The sequence below is a fragment of the Amia ocellicauda genome, chromosome 4 (assembly GCF_036373705.1).
Source record: "Amia ocellicauda isolate fAmiCal2 chromosome 4, fAmiCal2.hap1, whole genome shotgun sequence".
NCBI lineage: Eukaryota > Metazoa > Chordata > Actinopteri > Amiiformes > Amiidae > Amia > Amia ocellicauda.
In genome coordinates, this window is record NC_089853.1 from 24,607,026 (window position 1) to 24,620,702 (window position 13,677).

Below are 13,677 nucleotides of genomic sequence, written 5' to 3' on the forward strand. Positions count from 1 at the left end.
ACTGGCTATAGATAGCAGAAGAACTTGTGACTGCAGTCCAATACATGAGGCCAAAAGCTTTCGGGAAGTAATGAAAACAAGCCAAGTGAATCCTGAAAAAGTGGCAAAATCCCACATGAAGCATATATAATATTTTAAAATGCTCTCAGATTAATCAGATGACATTTTTTTAATTAGCTGTGTAAATCAATTAATGGGATTTTTATCCTATGGGATTTTATACACTATGTACTTTGGGACTCGTGGCAACTGCTGTTGTTTCTGTACCCCTGCTTGTAAAGAGAAGATCACAGGTAACTAACTTTACTACTACTATTGTCTTTACATTCCCATAAGATTATCCCGTGTTTTGTTTATGAAGGCAACAGCAGCTTGCATCCCTTTCCACCAAGGTATTAGTGATTTCACATGAAACAGGATAGGGCATCTTTAATGAGTGCATTTTGACCCTATTTCTTATTATTTCTTGTTCCATTGACCTACTTCCACAAACTTCTCTGGCTAGTTTGAATGAACTTCACAATTTTAAAATAAACCAAAACTGATAACTTATTTCCTAAACCAAATACTTGACGCCTTCAGTGACTGGGCATGCTAAATATTTAGCATTGAGACATTGTACAAATATCGTCTTGCAAAACGCTGTCATTGAGCAGTATAGCGTCCCACTTAATACATTTTTATGAATCGTGGTGGGCAAAACACATACAAAATGACTGAATAGTGTACTCTGTTTGCTCTTTTCTTGTTTTCCAACGCAGTGTCCTACAAGGTGAAGTCATGCATTCCGATTTTGCTACTTCAACTGTGAAGTTTGAACTTAGTTTTTTTCAAGATGTGGGTGACACCACATCGACAGCTTTAGCATAATGCCCGCTTACTTCAAAGCACTGAGCTCTCTTTGTTTAGCAGAACAAACAACTCTCAACCGGCATGTTTTGGTGAGGCTAAAAGCAAACGTTCATACTGTAACCCTGGACAGTTTCCACTCCTTGTCTTCCCCCCTATTTCATCTGATCGATATCAGCATGGCTAGTGGGTTCTTGCAGCTGAGGTTTCCCGATTAAAGCTCATGTCACATATTTGTGCCCAGTAAATTGAGAATGAACTGAGAGGTTTCCTTACAAGGCATTTGGCAGCCCATCAAATACGTAAGCAAGTAACATTCTTCTGCATTTCTCCTGGTTTTCATGCCTTCATTCAAAGCCAGCCTTTTCATTCATCCAATATGGATTTTAATGTGTGGACACCGATCTAGGAGCTTTTTGGGCATACTTTTGTTTTTGATTTATGTGACTGATTTTAAAAGACCTGATATACGTATAGCTATGCCACAACAAAACCGACGAAGTGATTTCAGTTCAAAGGGAACGTGTGAGCCTACAGAATCATTGTAAAGAAAAACAGCTATTATCCGTAGAGCATATATCATTTTCGTACGTCAAAATTGCTCTAGAATAAATGTTACAGAAGACGGGAATAACTGATAAGGTAAGTTTTGAAGTTGTCTATTAATTGTGTATGTTTATATATATATTTTTTTTTATTTAAGTAACTACTGCAAATTATTTGTTTTCGTTTTTTTTTTTTTCTTGTCACTTTCCATGCTCCATTTGCTCTGTTTACCATAATGTTACAAATTACAACGACATGTTGTTGTTTTTTTAGATAAAGAAACACAGTTGCTACAATGTAGATACGGGTGATGGGGAGCATTACAGTGTATGAGTCTTGTGTTTTTGTAAGCGCAAGTTGTTTGCAGATTTCTCCTGCAATTCCCACTCTTTTACATGTAGATTTTGTTTGCAGACGGAGCATGTCCTCAATGTTTGGAAAAGCAAGAACCTGTAATGTGGTTAATGTTTGCACTGTTGCGGACCGGGGTCAACCTGAGTGCAATATCGCTATATTGGGCATTACAGGGTCAGGAAAGTCGGGTAATTATTATTATTATTATTATTATTATTATTATTATTATTATTATTATTATTATTATTGTGGAAACAACTTAATAAAATGTGTGTATGGGCTACTACAACATCAGCCAACATTATAGTCTGTATGTAAGTAAAGATATCTTTCGATTTGCATTACAATTGAATCTGTGGAAAGTAAACAGGTGTATTTGCTCATGTACAGTGATATGATCAAACGTGCTGATTTCATACACCTGCATGGCGTCTTGTTTCAGTTCCATGTTTAAATTGGCAAAGATTACATTGTTTATAATGCAAAAATAAATAAATAAAACTTCTAGTCTCAACTTTTTGAGAATATACACCGTCGCTCACTCATTTAAACATTTCCAATCAGAAACAGTGTTGTTTATGGGAATAATACTTAACATTTGGCTGTATTTGGGATTTGTTAGGATGCCAAGAAGGCTATATTTCAGACTCCTCAGGTAAAAAAAAGTTGCTTTATAAGTAGGCTAAGGGAAACAGTTGAAACTAAATTGCTGGTTTCTAATGCCTTGTTATAATCAAGCAAATCGTATTTATAATTGAATAGAAATTCAGATTTTTTTTTTACTTAATCGTCTCTCCTCAGAGAAAGTTATATTTGGAAGTAATGTTTTATTTTGTGTCAACAGTAACAGCTCAAACTGGGTATAATCTCATCTGTTTTTATTTATTGCTCAGACCAGTAGCCTACACCCATCCCAGTTTGGTAATAGACCCGGAGAGTGTTTGTGTAAAGCATTAATTTCTCATGACCCTTCTGAACCCCAACATCTCTTTCATCTGCTGTGACACTTGTCCACCACTGAATCTAAACAGGAAGTGTCTTTCTCCCCTACAGCCCTCACAGTGAAGTTTCTCACTAAGCGCTTCATCAGTGAATACGACCCCAATCTTGGTGAGCTCAAGATTTCTTTTTAACAGTGTAGGCCTGTGTAAAGGATGCTGTCATGATATTAATTCTCTCCTGTCCCTCCCCCATTCATTCTGTGAACATATGCACTATGTTTGTTTGTTGGTGGGACATCTTGATCTTAGACAATCTCAGTGTATATGGTGTGTTTCAATTTTAACCATTTGTTCTGCTATTCATGAGGTATTTCATCCTCAAAAAAGGTAAATAGAGCAAAAGAGACAGGATTGAGCATTGTTGTTAGGTAACCGCTTACATAATCCGACATTTCACTGTGATTGGTCTCAAGTTAGTTCTGCAGTCTGAATCAATTTCTTTCACTTGAAATGCCCCATCCATGGTCTGACCTGCAATTAACTTTCAGTCCATAGCCTGCTGTGGTGCAGTACGGCACCCAAGGTCCTCTCCTGTAAAGATCGCGTGCAGAGAGGAATTGGCTTCACAGCGAGCAGGATGGGGAATGTGTCAGGCTTGGTATGACTAGTAGAGAAATGGGTAACAGATGCCTAACCGTAGCGATAAGTGCACTTTCTAGAGATTCAAATTGAACGAGACACCTCCAAGACTAAATAAGGAGACTTTTCCACCCCCCAAAGCCTTTCCTGTTGAATAATTGTAATCCTTGGTTGTGGCAAGATGCATGACCGGCGTAAGAGCTGGTTATTTATTATCAGGATTAGGCTGTAAGGGCGAGTCTCCAGGGAGTGAGTATTGAGCTAATCAGCCTGCAATAAAAAGACATTGTTATGAGAAACAGTTGGCCACAAGGGCACTGTGAGTTACCGTCACACTTAGCAGGACAGGGCAAAGCAGACCCAAGCACAGACTCAATCACAGCTGTGAAACAAGGCAAACTATCCAAAAGGGGCAAATCCAGAAGTCAGAGTGATAAAACAGTCCAGAGGTCAATCAAGGAGGCAAACAGAGAAAACCAGGGAATCCAGAAGAGTAGTCAAAGAAACAGAATACAAAGGTCAAGACGAGGCCGTCAATACTAATGCTCAGCATTGTCTATCAAAGATAAGGCAAAACACAATAAGTAAAGGAAACCGAGGGACATATATACAGGGGCAGAGGGAAGCGAGTAACAGAGGTAGGGAGTGAAATGGGAGAAGAGAGTGATGGAAGAAGTGCACACGGTGACTAGGAATGTTAATTGGGTGATTGAGGGATGTCAGAAGCTGAGTTCAGTATTCTGGGGATGATGACCTCTGGAGGCGAGCTGTGGAATAGGAGAGAGGAGATATTGAGCATTAGTAATAAAACTGCTAATGCTATAAATGCTTACATTTCTTCTGCAGAAGATACTTACACTTCTGAAGAAATTGTGGACCAACAGCCCGTTCTGGTGAAAGTCATGGATACAGCCGATCAGGTAATCTACAGAGAAATTACTTTATTTCACACACAAATTCATGTGCGTCTAAATACCTCTCTTTGGCAACAGGCCCTCGTTAAAATGCCGCTCCTGAAGGTTTATTGTTCTATAAGAAAATTGCCTTTTTTATTTTACAGGCTTATTATACAGTACTTCATAGTGAAGAAGTGATGTAATGCTCCCATTTGAAGAAAGAGAAAAACAATAAACAACAGTCAAAGCCAAAGTAATTGTGGAATAAACTCATTGTTCTGTGACAGCTGTTCTTGTCGCCATAAACTGAAGTGATTTGTTATCTCAGGATATGTATTGACTTCAGTGTTCGCCTGGCTCTGACTGACATCACCACAGTGTAGTTTGTGGCAGGGATGCATGATACTGACTGACACCCGTATGCTGTGGAGACCAACTGTCTAAAAAGGCTTTTCTTCTCTGTCATTCTCCAGAGAGAGACACAATCCTGAAGAGTCTGTTTTCTTTGGGAGGGGAGGGGTTAAACCTTACTTCTTTTGTAAACACTATCAATGTTTTTCTTCTGATGACTGCACAATTGTAAGAGGATAGAGAAAGAAAGTATCAAATAAAAGTAAGACGCTCTTAGACACGAGCCCTTTAGTTATATATTAAAAACATAAGAACATAAGCGAGAGGAGGCCGTTCAACCCATTGTGCTCGTTTGGTGTCCATTAATAACTAAGTGATCCAAGGATCCTATCCAGTCTATTTTTAAATGTTCCCAAATTTTCAGCTTGAGCCACATCGCCCATTTGTGTCCCCGGGTGCGTGTGTCCCTGCTGATCTGGAAAAGCAAATCTGGTTTGATGTGGTCGATGTCTTTCATGATTTTGAAGACTTGAATCAAGTCCCCACGTAGTCTCCTCTGTTCCAGGGTGAAAAGGTTCAGTTCCCTCAGTCTCTCAGTAGGACATTCCCTTCAGACCTGGAACAAGTCTGGTTGTTCTCCTCTAAACTGCCTCTAGAGCAGCATCCTAATGCCTTGTCTGTGCTCTGTTTTCCAGGATGGGCCAGTAAACTGTGAGCGCTACCTGACCTGGGCAAATGCATTCCTGGTGGTATACAGCATTGACAACCGCAGGAGCTTCGAGGGCTGTCAGCAGTACCTGGACACTGTGAGTCTGCACGGCAAGGGGCTGCAGCCAGAGACGCCCACCATCCTGCTGGGCAACAAACTGGACATGGAGAGATACAGGTACAGCCACAGGGTCCCGGTCAATCAGCCACATGGAAGGGGTTCCCTACTGTGCATCTGTGTGGTTGTTGAAGTGTAACATTGGACAACTAAAAAATTGTGTAATTATATTTTGGATGAAAGAGGGAGGCGGAAACAGTGGACATCTAAGGCTACTTCACACATATTACTGTTTAAAGACAGAGGCACTAGTAAGTGAGTTGGTGGTGTGAGATCAGATTTCTAATGAAGTGATTTCTTTAGATGTTCAGATTTAAACCCAGGAAAAGTAGAGGAAAATGAGCTAACAGCATAACAAGGGCTATATAGTCTGAGGAAAGTAAATAATTTTGTGTTCCCCCTAGAAGCACGCCTTGTTGTTATGTGTGGGCTGGTGTCATTTCTTGCAGACAAGTGAGCAAGTCTGATGGCGTGTCCCTGGCATCACGCTACAGCTGTATGTTCTTTGAGGTGTCGGCCTGCATGGACTTCCCCTCGGTGCAGCGCGTGTTCCATGAGGCGGTGAGGGAGGCGCGACGCGAAGCGGAGAGGAGCCTGCCCGTGCGGCCGCTCTTCATCAGCGAGGAGAAATCCCTGCTCAGCCTGGCCTCCGCCCCGCCCATCGCCCCTGGATACAAGGAGCTGCCCTCCCTCGCCACTGCCAAGGTGGTCACCGTCAAGTCCTCCCGTGCCCAAAGCAAGCGCCGCGCCCCCACGCTGACCCTGCTCAAGGGCTTCAAAATCTTCTAACCCCACCCCACCCCACCCAACCTCACTCCCCTCCCGGGCTGCTTTCATCTAAAGTGGACCGCATCCACAACTGCCTTCCATTACCAGGGGAGCTGGTCGCTCACTTTGCTTGAGCATGGTGCTGATAACTCCAGTTTGATCCTCATTTGGATTGGTGCCCAGTCCTGTTCTCTTCCTTGGTTGCTGAAACCCTGGCATCGATGCATCGCTTTATGAGGTCATATTTGCATGTGCCTTAACAGCTATGAAAGTGCCTTCACTCAGCCACGTGGGGGCTGCAGCAGCACAACTCTCTTTATATACTGTGACGTGGAAGAGAATGGCGTGCCACACAGAAGTAGATCATTGATACTCCAGTCACATACACACCCGGCTAAGCTACGCAAGCCCTGAACACAGTGGGATGCTTTTAAATTGCTTCTTTTAATTGTCATAGGAACATACTATGCCTTATATTCCATCGCATAAGCCCTGGATTGAAATTTCAAGGTGACAAGAGGAATGCTCTTCATCCAGTTCCCTTACGGACACAGCAAAATCACTACAGAGTCTGGACGAATGGGCATCAATGCAGACTGGAGTCCCCTCTTGCCCCGTAAGCACAGGGGACAGTAATGGGGACAGCACGGGGACTACAGGTGGAGAAGACTCTGTGGAGGTCTGGATCACTGACAGCAGTACTTAAACTGAATGAAGTTCACACCACAGATGTAAAGAGGAGAGGGGGGAGATGTTGTTGGGATTTGGGGATTTTTATTTTTTGGTAAGAATGAGCCTACCAATAAGAACAGTGTGAGATCCTCTGGGTTAAAGAATCAGGCTGGCCAGACTAGTTGTCGCTGGTAAGTGGCCATGCCTCCATTGATTCAACAAGACTACTGATCTGATCTAAATGCAAACAATTGGGTTTTTACATACAGTCTTGTGAGGGGCTGCATTATGTTAAATGGACTCTCTGCTCAAAGAGCCTGTCTAAAATGATGGTTACAGGGACAAGATTACATTTTCAGTTGTCTGACTAATTGAACAACACGTGACTCCCCTCTAGAGTCTGACTGGTGTAAGTGCAGGGTTTTAGTGAGTGTATTAATAGGCTAGGTTGAGGAAGGGGATTGGGTTAGGGTAGTGAAGATTGGGTTCGATTTGCTTTGGTCTAGTGTAAGGGTTAGGTCCATGGATCCTATAGTAAAAGGTGAAAGGCATGCTGACACTTCAGAAGTAGACAGCAAAGGTCAGAATTAATGTTAAGGTTAAGTTATGTGCTAGCTATTGATAAGAGTGTAAATGTGATTAAACCCAGCTACTTTGACAGGTAGTTTTTATAAACCTAGACACCAAAAGTCAGATGACAGTACATGTATCCCAGTGAAACATTTTCTACAATACAACAACAACCTTGTTAGTTTTATGCAGAGGGAATACAAGCATACGTATGATTGTCATGATAGACTGTTTTATGATCCCTGAAATGACTGAGACACAGTTAAAAACACGTACCGTAAGGCATGTACCATACAGAACTGCTTAAAGCAGATGAGTAAAAAATAAACGAGTCAAAGTAGGAGAGCAGTTTTCTATATGTGTAAAAAATTCTTACACAGAACAAGTTTTAAATTAAAAGCTTTGCAGTGAGATGTTAAGCCACTGTGTCCGTTTGTGATTATGATACCTTGTTTGCTTCTTGTAATAAATCTCAGTGTGGCCAAGCACAGATGTGAAGCCATTGGCTTGGTGGTCCTCTTATCTCCAGCTCTTTGATTTTCTCATGTCCACTCCTGATGGATTACAATAAATCTGGAGTGTGTGGTCAGATACTTTCAACACTGTGGGAATGTATGCAGAGGTAAACCCAGCATTCCTGGGGCAGAGAATGAGAAATGCAATCCACCACCTCCACTAGCCTGCGTGTATGAAAACCTCACCCATGTACTGTATGACTGTACCCCTGAATACACATAGAGTCTGTAGGGCATAACAAAAGACATGTATATAAACAGGACAAGATCAACAGGGGTAGATTGCTTTCGATATTTCACTCAAGTACAGTATGCAGTAGTTACTTCAAACTACAAAGCAACGGCACCCATACCAGCATTTGAATATGAAAGTGTTGGAAATATATAATTTGTTTCTTAATTGTATCTTTTGTATTGTCTTTTATATATTTTTTTTCTCGAAAAGGTGAATAAATTTAAATTCAGAAATGTCCTACTGGTGGGCTGTTGTTGTCATGTGATGATGTCATGTGTCTGCCCCATCCCGTGTGATGAAGAAGCGGGACATCCTGTCCAGCAGCCAATGCACAGGGAAAATAGGGAAAGTGTAGGGAGAGGGTAGTACAAATCAGCAGAACCTGATGTTAAGTAAAACAGAGGTGGGGAAAAGAGTAGGTGGCACTTTTCTTGGATATTGCTATAAGTGTGGATGGTACATGCTGGAGGTTGAGACTCTTGAGTGCTGATGAAACTGCACTGTCACATGGGATGTAAAAGAATCATCATCAGTGAGTTGTCTCTCTCTCTCTCTCTCTCTCTCTCTCTCTCTCTGTGTCTCTTGGTCCTGTTGCAGAGACTAGCTGAGGCTACTGGCAGTGTTTGTCGTTGGTGTTGTTACACAGTTTCCTCGTGCGGATCTGCGTACATCTGGGAGGTTTTCCCATCCTTCCAGGTGATGAGGATTTCCCCGGCTTTGGGGGGGGTGCTTTGGGAGTTGGCGCTGCTGAGGGAGATCTTGTGTTCGTGGGAGGAGCTGAAGGGCTGTTTAATCTCGTTCAGGCTGTGCAGCTCGTCGGCTTTCGCAGGCTGGGCAGCCGCTTTGTACGTGGCTGTCTTCTTCCTGTTCCTGGGCAGTAAGGACAGATAGGCAGGACCGTGAGCATTGCAATCGCTGAAGAGGCCTTATTAGCATGAGCAGTGCACCAGGACACTGTCTCAGAAACACTGTGCTTGTGTTTTTCAGTACATGATAATGATTATCTTCAGTGATAAAGTACTATGAAGAGCTACTAACCTGTTTCCCATGATGCCCTTTCCCAACAGCAGGGCGCCCAGCAACAGAGCAAAGAAAGATAATCCCAACATAGAGTACTTCCATGGAGATGCTTTGGCAAAAGAATAAATCAAAGACATTACAGTATGTCCCTGGGCATTATGAGCTCAGTCTTCTATCAATAATTACAGATTGAGCAATGCTATAAAACCAATTTATACAAGTACTGAATAGGTAAGTTTCTGTCAGTGAATCTGTGCTTCATTATAGATAGGCTTAGAAATGATTGAACATTTTGTAGGTGCAATGCATTGTGTAAAGACTGATGTAGATTAAAATGCTGGATAGAACATTTGAAGGCTTTTTTATACTGTAAGTCTTCCCTTTACTCAAAAAGCTTTTGGTGAAGTAAGTCCATGTTAGTATATGAGTTTTTGTATATGATGTGGGTTATTCAAGGAGCATAATAAATCTTATTATCAGTCTCTTAGATCTGTAAGTATGATTTTGTAACAGCAATGACAGAGGAAAATGAATGATGTTGGGATTGATGACCCCATAATAGCAGTTTATAATGGTTATAATGATTTAAGCAGAAAATACTTAAGCATATATATCTGATCTGACAGAGATAAGTGTGACGACAATTACGAAACCTTTTATGGTGTGCTTTGGCACATCAAAGAGAGACATAAGTCACACCAGCACACTACACTAGGACTGTCTGAAGATTAAAAAAAGAAAAACATAGTTCCTTCTAGTGTTATCTTTGTTTTACAGTCATTTAAAAACTGTGGATAAAAGTTTAAGCAGTTTTAATGAGCCTAGGTTTAGTTTTATTGTTTTCATGGGCGTATAATTACATGAAAGTAAAAATAAACTTTAGACATACGAAGTGACACATTAATCTTTAACTGTGAAGAAAGAAAGAGACCATTGAATTTAGTTGCTAGCCATTGGAACAAGCATAAAAACGTACAGTATGGTAAATCTCAGCTTTACCAACAATCTCATCAATAGTAGAAAAGGTAACAGTCTGCCAGGGTGTGGACTCTTTACACTGCTAAAGAATGCAACAGGAACTAGACATCAAGACAAACATGTTCTAACACTGGGGAGCAGACAGAGACCAGATTGATCAATCAAATGAGTAATACATTTTACAAATAAAAATGAGTACCACACAGCTCCAGGGAAGTTAACTCTTAACTAGTTTTACTACCAGACCCATAACATTTTCTGTTTATTGGGACTATGCAGTTGTTTTTTTAACATTATTAATCTAGTGGTTTATCAAAGCCCATGTGGTCAGCGTATTCAGCAAATGTGCAGACTGTCGCCTAAAGGGAGCTCGGTGTGGGGGAGACACTTACAGTCCTCTGTGCGGTACAGCCATGCCAGATATTCTCTCTCTGCCTGAGCCTCAGTCATCTCTGGCTCTGGGCTGCCATTCAGCTCTGAGCCTTCAGAAGCTCTTTTAGACCCTGTACAACAAAGACAGATAAAGAACACATTGTCACCCTGCCAGTCTCAGCAGTAACGAGGAGGAGTGTTCATGGCACATAGACTGTGCTCTGGAGAACACACTGGGGCTTGGCTTGGCTGATTGATGGCAGCCTGCTGAAGGCCACGCAGCACAACATCCTCCTGAAGGACCTTGTACAGTCTGCAATCCAAGGACTCTTCTCCAAGAGAGTTAGGAAGCAAACGGCCAGATTACTTCATCACGGCAAGGACAGACAGTTATAAATGGTTATTACTAAGAAAATCTATTGTTAGGATTGTTATATTTTTAAGATCAACATCTTAGGTCTTTAAAGGCCAAAACAGACTAGGGTTAATTAGGGTAAAAGCGGAGATTGTAAAGGTGCAAATTCCCAACTTACTGATCATTTCCTTGCAGATGTCCAGTCCTTCAATAGAACTCCACTTGGCTCTTTCTTTGTTGTTGCTGGTCAGGAACAGCCTACTCCCATCAGAGCTCAGGCCCTGCCCGACACCCCGGGCCATCAGTCTGCGCTGGTGGCACTGCCACTGGAGAGCATCACTGCTGTCACAGCTGGCTGTCTGTACCAGGTTAGCCTGCTGGGCCGACAGGCACTTAATTGTGGCCTTGTTGACCAAGAAATGCTGCTTACTCCAGAACCACTGCTGTAGCTCTGAGTTCAGATTACACTGTCCTAACTGTAGGCTGTGGTCCTCCAAGGAGGTTTGGAGACACCGATTATGCTGAACATCCTGAACTGTGAAGCAGTTTGCTCCTGAAATCAAAGATTTTAAAATAATCACATTGTGTGATACCCAGCAGAACAGACATAATATGTTAAAAATAACTAAATGTATAATTTTGTTAAGATTATTATCAACATGAACTAAATTCAGACTTCTAAATGAACAGAACAACTTAATCTTAATCTATAGAATTGTGCCCTATATATTTTATATACTGTATGTCTCATCTTTTAAAACAAACCAAATTATAAGCAGGGTCTAAAGTCTGTCTGATGTTATGTATTGTTACCTTGTAGCAGCATGCATGAGGCAATCCAAGCGCGTAACATTCTCACTGAAGGAAGATTCATTTACTGAGAATAAAGCCGTGGAAATAGACATCAGATCTATTTTTTTATGTGATTTTTTATTTGATTCATTTACTCACATTCTACTTGTTTCACAAGGGTTCTGAGTGAAGTCAGGTGAGGTGAGGTCAGGTGATTATATAAATACAGTAAAATTAGTTTATTACTTCAAACAGCTGCTGAGGTGTTGATTTGAGGTGAAGATGCATCTGTGAGCCTGCTTCCTAATTTTCAAAAGCATCAGAAATCAATTTGCTTGCACTGACTTGTACCTGAACACAGAGCTCACCCAGCACATAATTTGCCCTATATTTCATAATCTAAACAATAGCGCTCAGTCTGCAAACAGCTGTGAAAATAAATACAAACCATTATTTTAGGGGTGTATTTTTTTATTTTCGCCCAATCAGATATTATCTTGTTTACTGTTTAACAATGATCAGTTGTTAGTTTTGTGGTATTCAGCTATGGAATGCAAAGTGTTGGGAAGACTGGCTGTTCCTATAAGAGTCTGTTAGTCCAGGTGTGTAGTTTATGCAACTGGTTTTTTTTTACAGACGTTCCCTCAAAGTACTTCAGATCACAGTTCAGCAAAGTTATTTGATTTATTATACTGAAGCCACTTCAAAAACATATTCCATGATATGAGCAGAAAAAAGTCACATTATACATAATCCTTAACAATCATAACAGTATCAAGCCCCACTAAAATAAGGCATCCTCACTGCTATGAGCTCCCAGTAATCCACTGAATACACACAATTAAATACCCACTACTTAACTACCTTCTAGGTCTTTCTCATCTTTAATTAATATTCTTATGAACATTCATTGAAATTATGTATTACAGGCACTGAGAAACTCGCTGTAAGTAAGATTTCTTAATTTACCTAGTATATTTTCCAATAGACAAATACTTTTTCATTCTGAGCTCCTAGATAGTCTTTAATTATTCTTGATCAACCCATCAACATAAGTATCAAATCAAGACTTTATTAAATAACATTGTGTGTACTGAAGATCCATCTTAAATACTTGATCTATATAGTTCACTCTAAATGAAAAGCTGAATCAGAATGTATTAATATAATTACCTTAAATTAAATCCCTGTGATTCCAAATCATTGAGCATGGTAAGTATATTTGTCCATGTCCTCGGTCAGTTGTCAGCCCACAGTGTGATGAGCGAGCGAGGCTGCAGCTCTTGACTTGATTATACCTGCAGGTGATATAAACATATAAAGAGGTGGCTTTTCAAAGTTCATGTGGGAGGAGATTTCTCCATCCTAGGCTGCTGGAAGGTTTGCCCTTGCTGTAACTTCCTGTGAAGTATGACAGTGAGCTGTATCATAGTCATTGTGAAATGCTATACAAATTGAACCTTATAAGCTAAACCCCTAAGCTATGGTTGTGTTGTTTTAAGCTGTTACCTAATAGAAGATACTCCCATGTATTTCTAGATGCGTTGGTGAGAAGCTAAATTCGACAGACATTGCCATGCCTATGTCTTAATGAAATTACACAAACAGCAGACATCAAAAGCATCCACATTCAAATTACTCTGTAACCTTTGGTCAGAGTAATGACCCTGAGACTTGATGTATCCCCAGGACATGAAAACCCATTCACCACTAAACACATACAGTACAAGCTCCCCCAACACCCCCATATCATTTAACTACATTCTGTAATCTAGTTAAATTTAATTATAGGTCTGCAAAAAAAAAGAAAGAATGCAAGTAAATGTCCTAAATAAAGATGAGGTGAAGATATTGAGTCCAAAAAGCCTGTCACTGTCGAGGACAACTGTTCTATTTCTTCCTTTTTTCTTTTTCTTCCTCCATTGCCAGTTTTGTCAGTTCTCTTCAGCAACACATTTTTCACAGTTTGTTTTCAGTTTCCTCAAGGTCTTTGACCGA

General features: G+C 40.8%; 2 protein-coding genes across 3 annotated transcripts; one reads left to right on the top strand and one right to left on the bottom strand.

Moving 5' to 3' along the window:
* Nucleotides 1–59: 59 nt before the first annotated feature.
* rasl12 (RAS-like, family 12) lies at nt 60–8,399 on the top strand. 2 transcript variants are annotated; one of them, XM_066701544.1, is made up of 6 exons: nt 60–293; nt 1,810–1,937; nt 2,803–2,859; nt 4,176–4,249; nt 5,272–5,462; nt 5,852–8,399. In XM_066701544.1, exons 2-6 carry the CDS (start codon nt 1,817–1,819, stop codon nt 6,189–6,191), a joined length of 783 nt encoding a protein of 260 aa, XP_066557641.1. In that variant the 5' UTR covers nt 60–293; nt 1,810–1,816; the 3' UTR covers nt 6,192–8,399. The 2 variants fall into 2 exon arrangements, with proteins under 2 accessions (XP_066557641.1, XP_066557640.1); XM_066701543.1 differs by lacking the exon at nt 60–293 and adding an exon at nt 323–1,491.
* Nucleotides 7,493–12,988, bottom strand: LOC136748086 (uncharacterized). Its single transcript, XM_066701542.1, has 6 exons — nt 12,853–12,988; nt 11,701–11,764; nt 11,066–11,440; nt 10,553–10,663; nt 9,201–9,291; nt 7,493–9,032 (listed from the first exon to the last, which is right to left on the bottom strand). The coding sequence occupies exons 2-6, from the start codon at nt 11,759–11,761 to the stop codon at nt 8,801–8,803; spliced, it is 870 nt and encodes a 289-aa protein (XP_066557639.1). The 5' UTR covers nt 11,762–11,764; nt 12,853–12,988; the 3' UTR covers nt 7,493–8,800.
* Nucleotides 12,989–13,677: the final 689 nt, after the last annotated feature.

Coding starts and splice junctions, on each gene's coding strand:
- rasl12 (XM_066701544.1), top strand. CDS start 1,817: ATGTCCTCAATGTTTGGAAAAGCAAGAACCTGTAATGTGGTTAATGTT. Junction 1,938..2,802: donor TACAGGGTCAGGAAAGTCGG/GTAATTATTATT, acceptor TCTCCCCTACAG/CCCTCACAGTGAAGTTTCTC. Junction 2,860..4,175: donor TGAATACGACCCCAATCTTG/GTGAGCTCAAGA, acceptor TTTCTTCTGCAG/AAGATACTTACACTTCTGAA.
- LOC136748086 (XM_066701542.1), bottom strand. CDS start 11,761: ATGAATCTTCCTTCAGTGAGAATGTTACGCGCTTGGATTGCCTCATGC. Junction 10,664..11,065: donor CATCTGCAAGGAAATGATCA/GTAAGTTGGGAA, acceptor TTTGTTGTACAG/GGTCTAAAAGAGCTTCTGAA. Junction 9,033..9,200: donor AAGGGCATCATGGGAAACAG/GTTAGTAGCTCT, acceptor CTTACTGCCCAG/GAACAGGAAGAAGACAGCCA.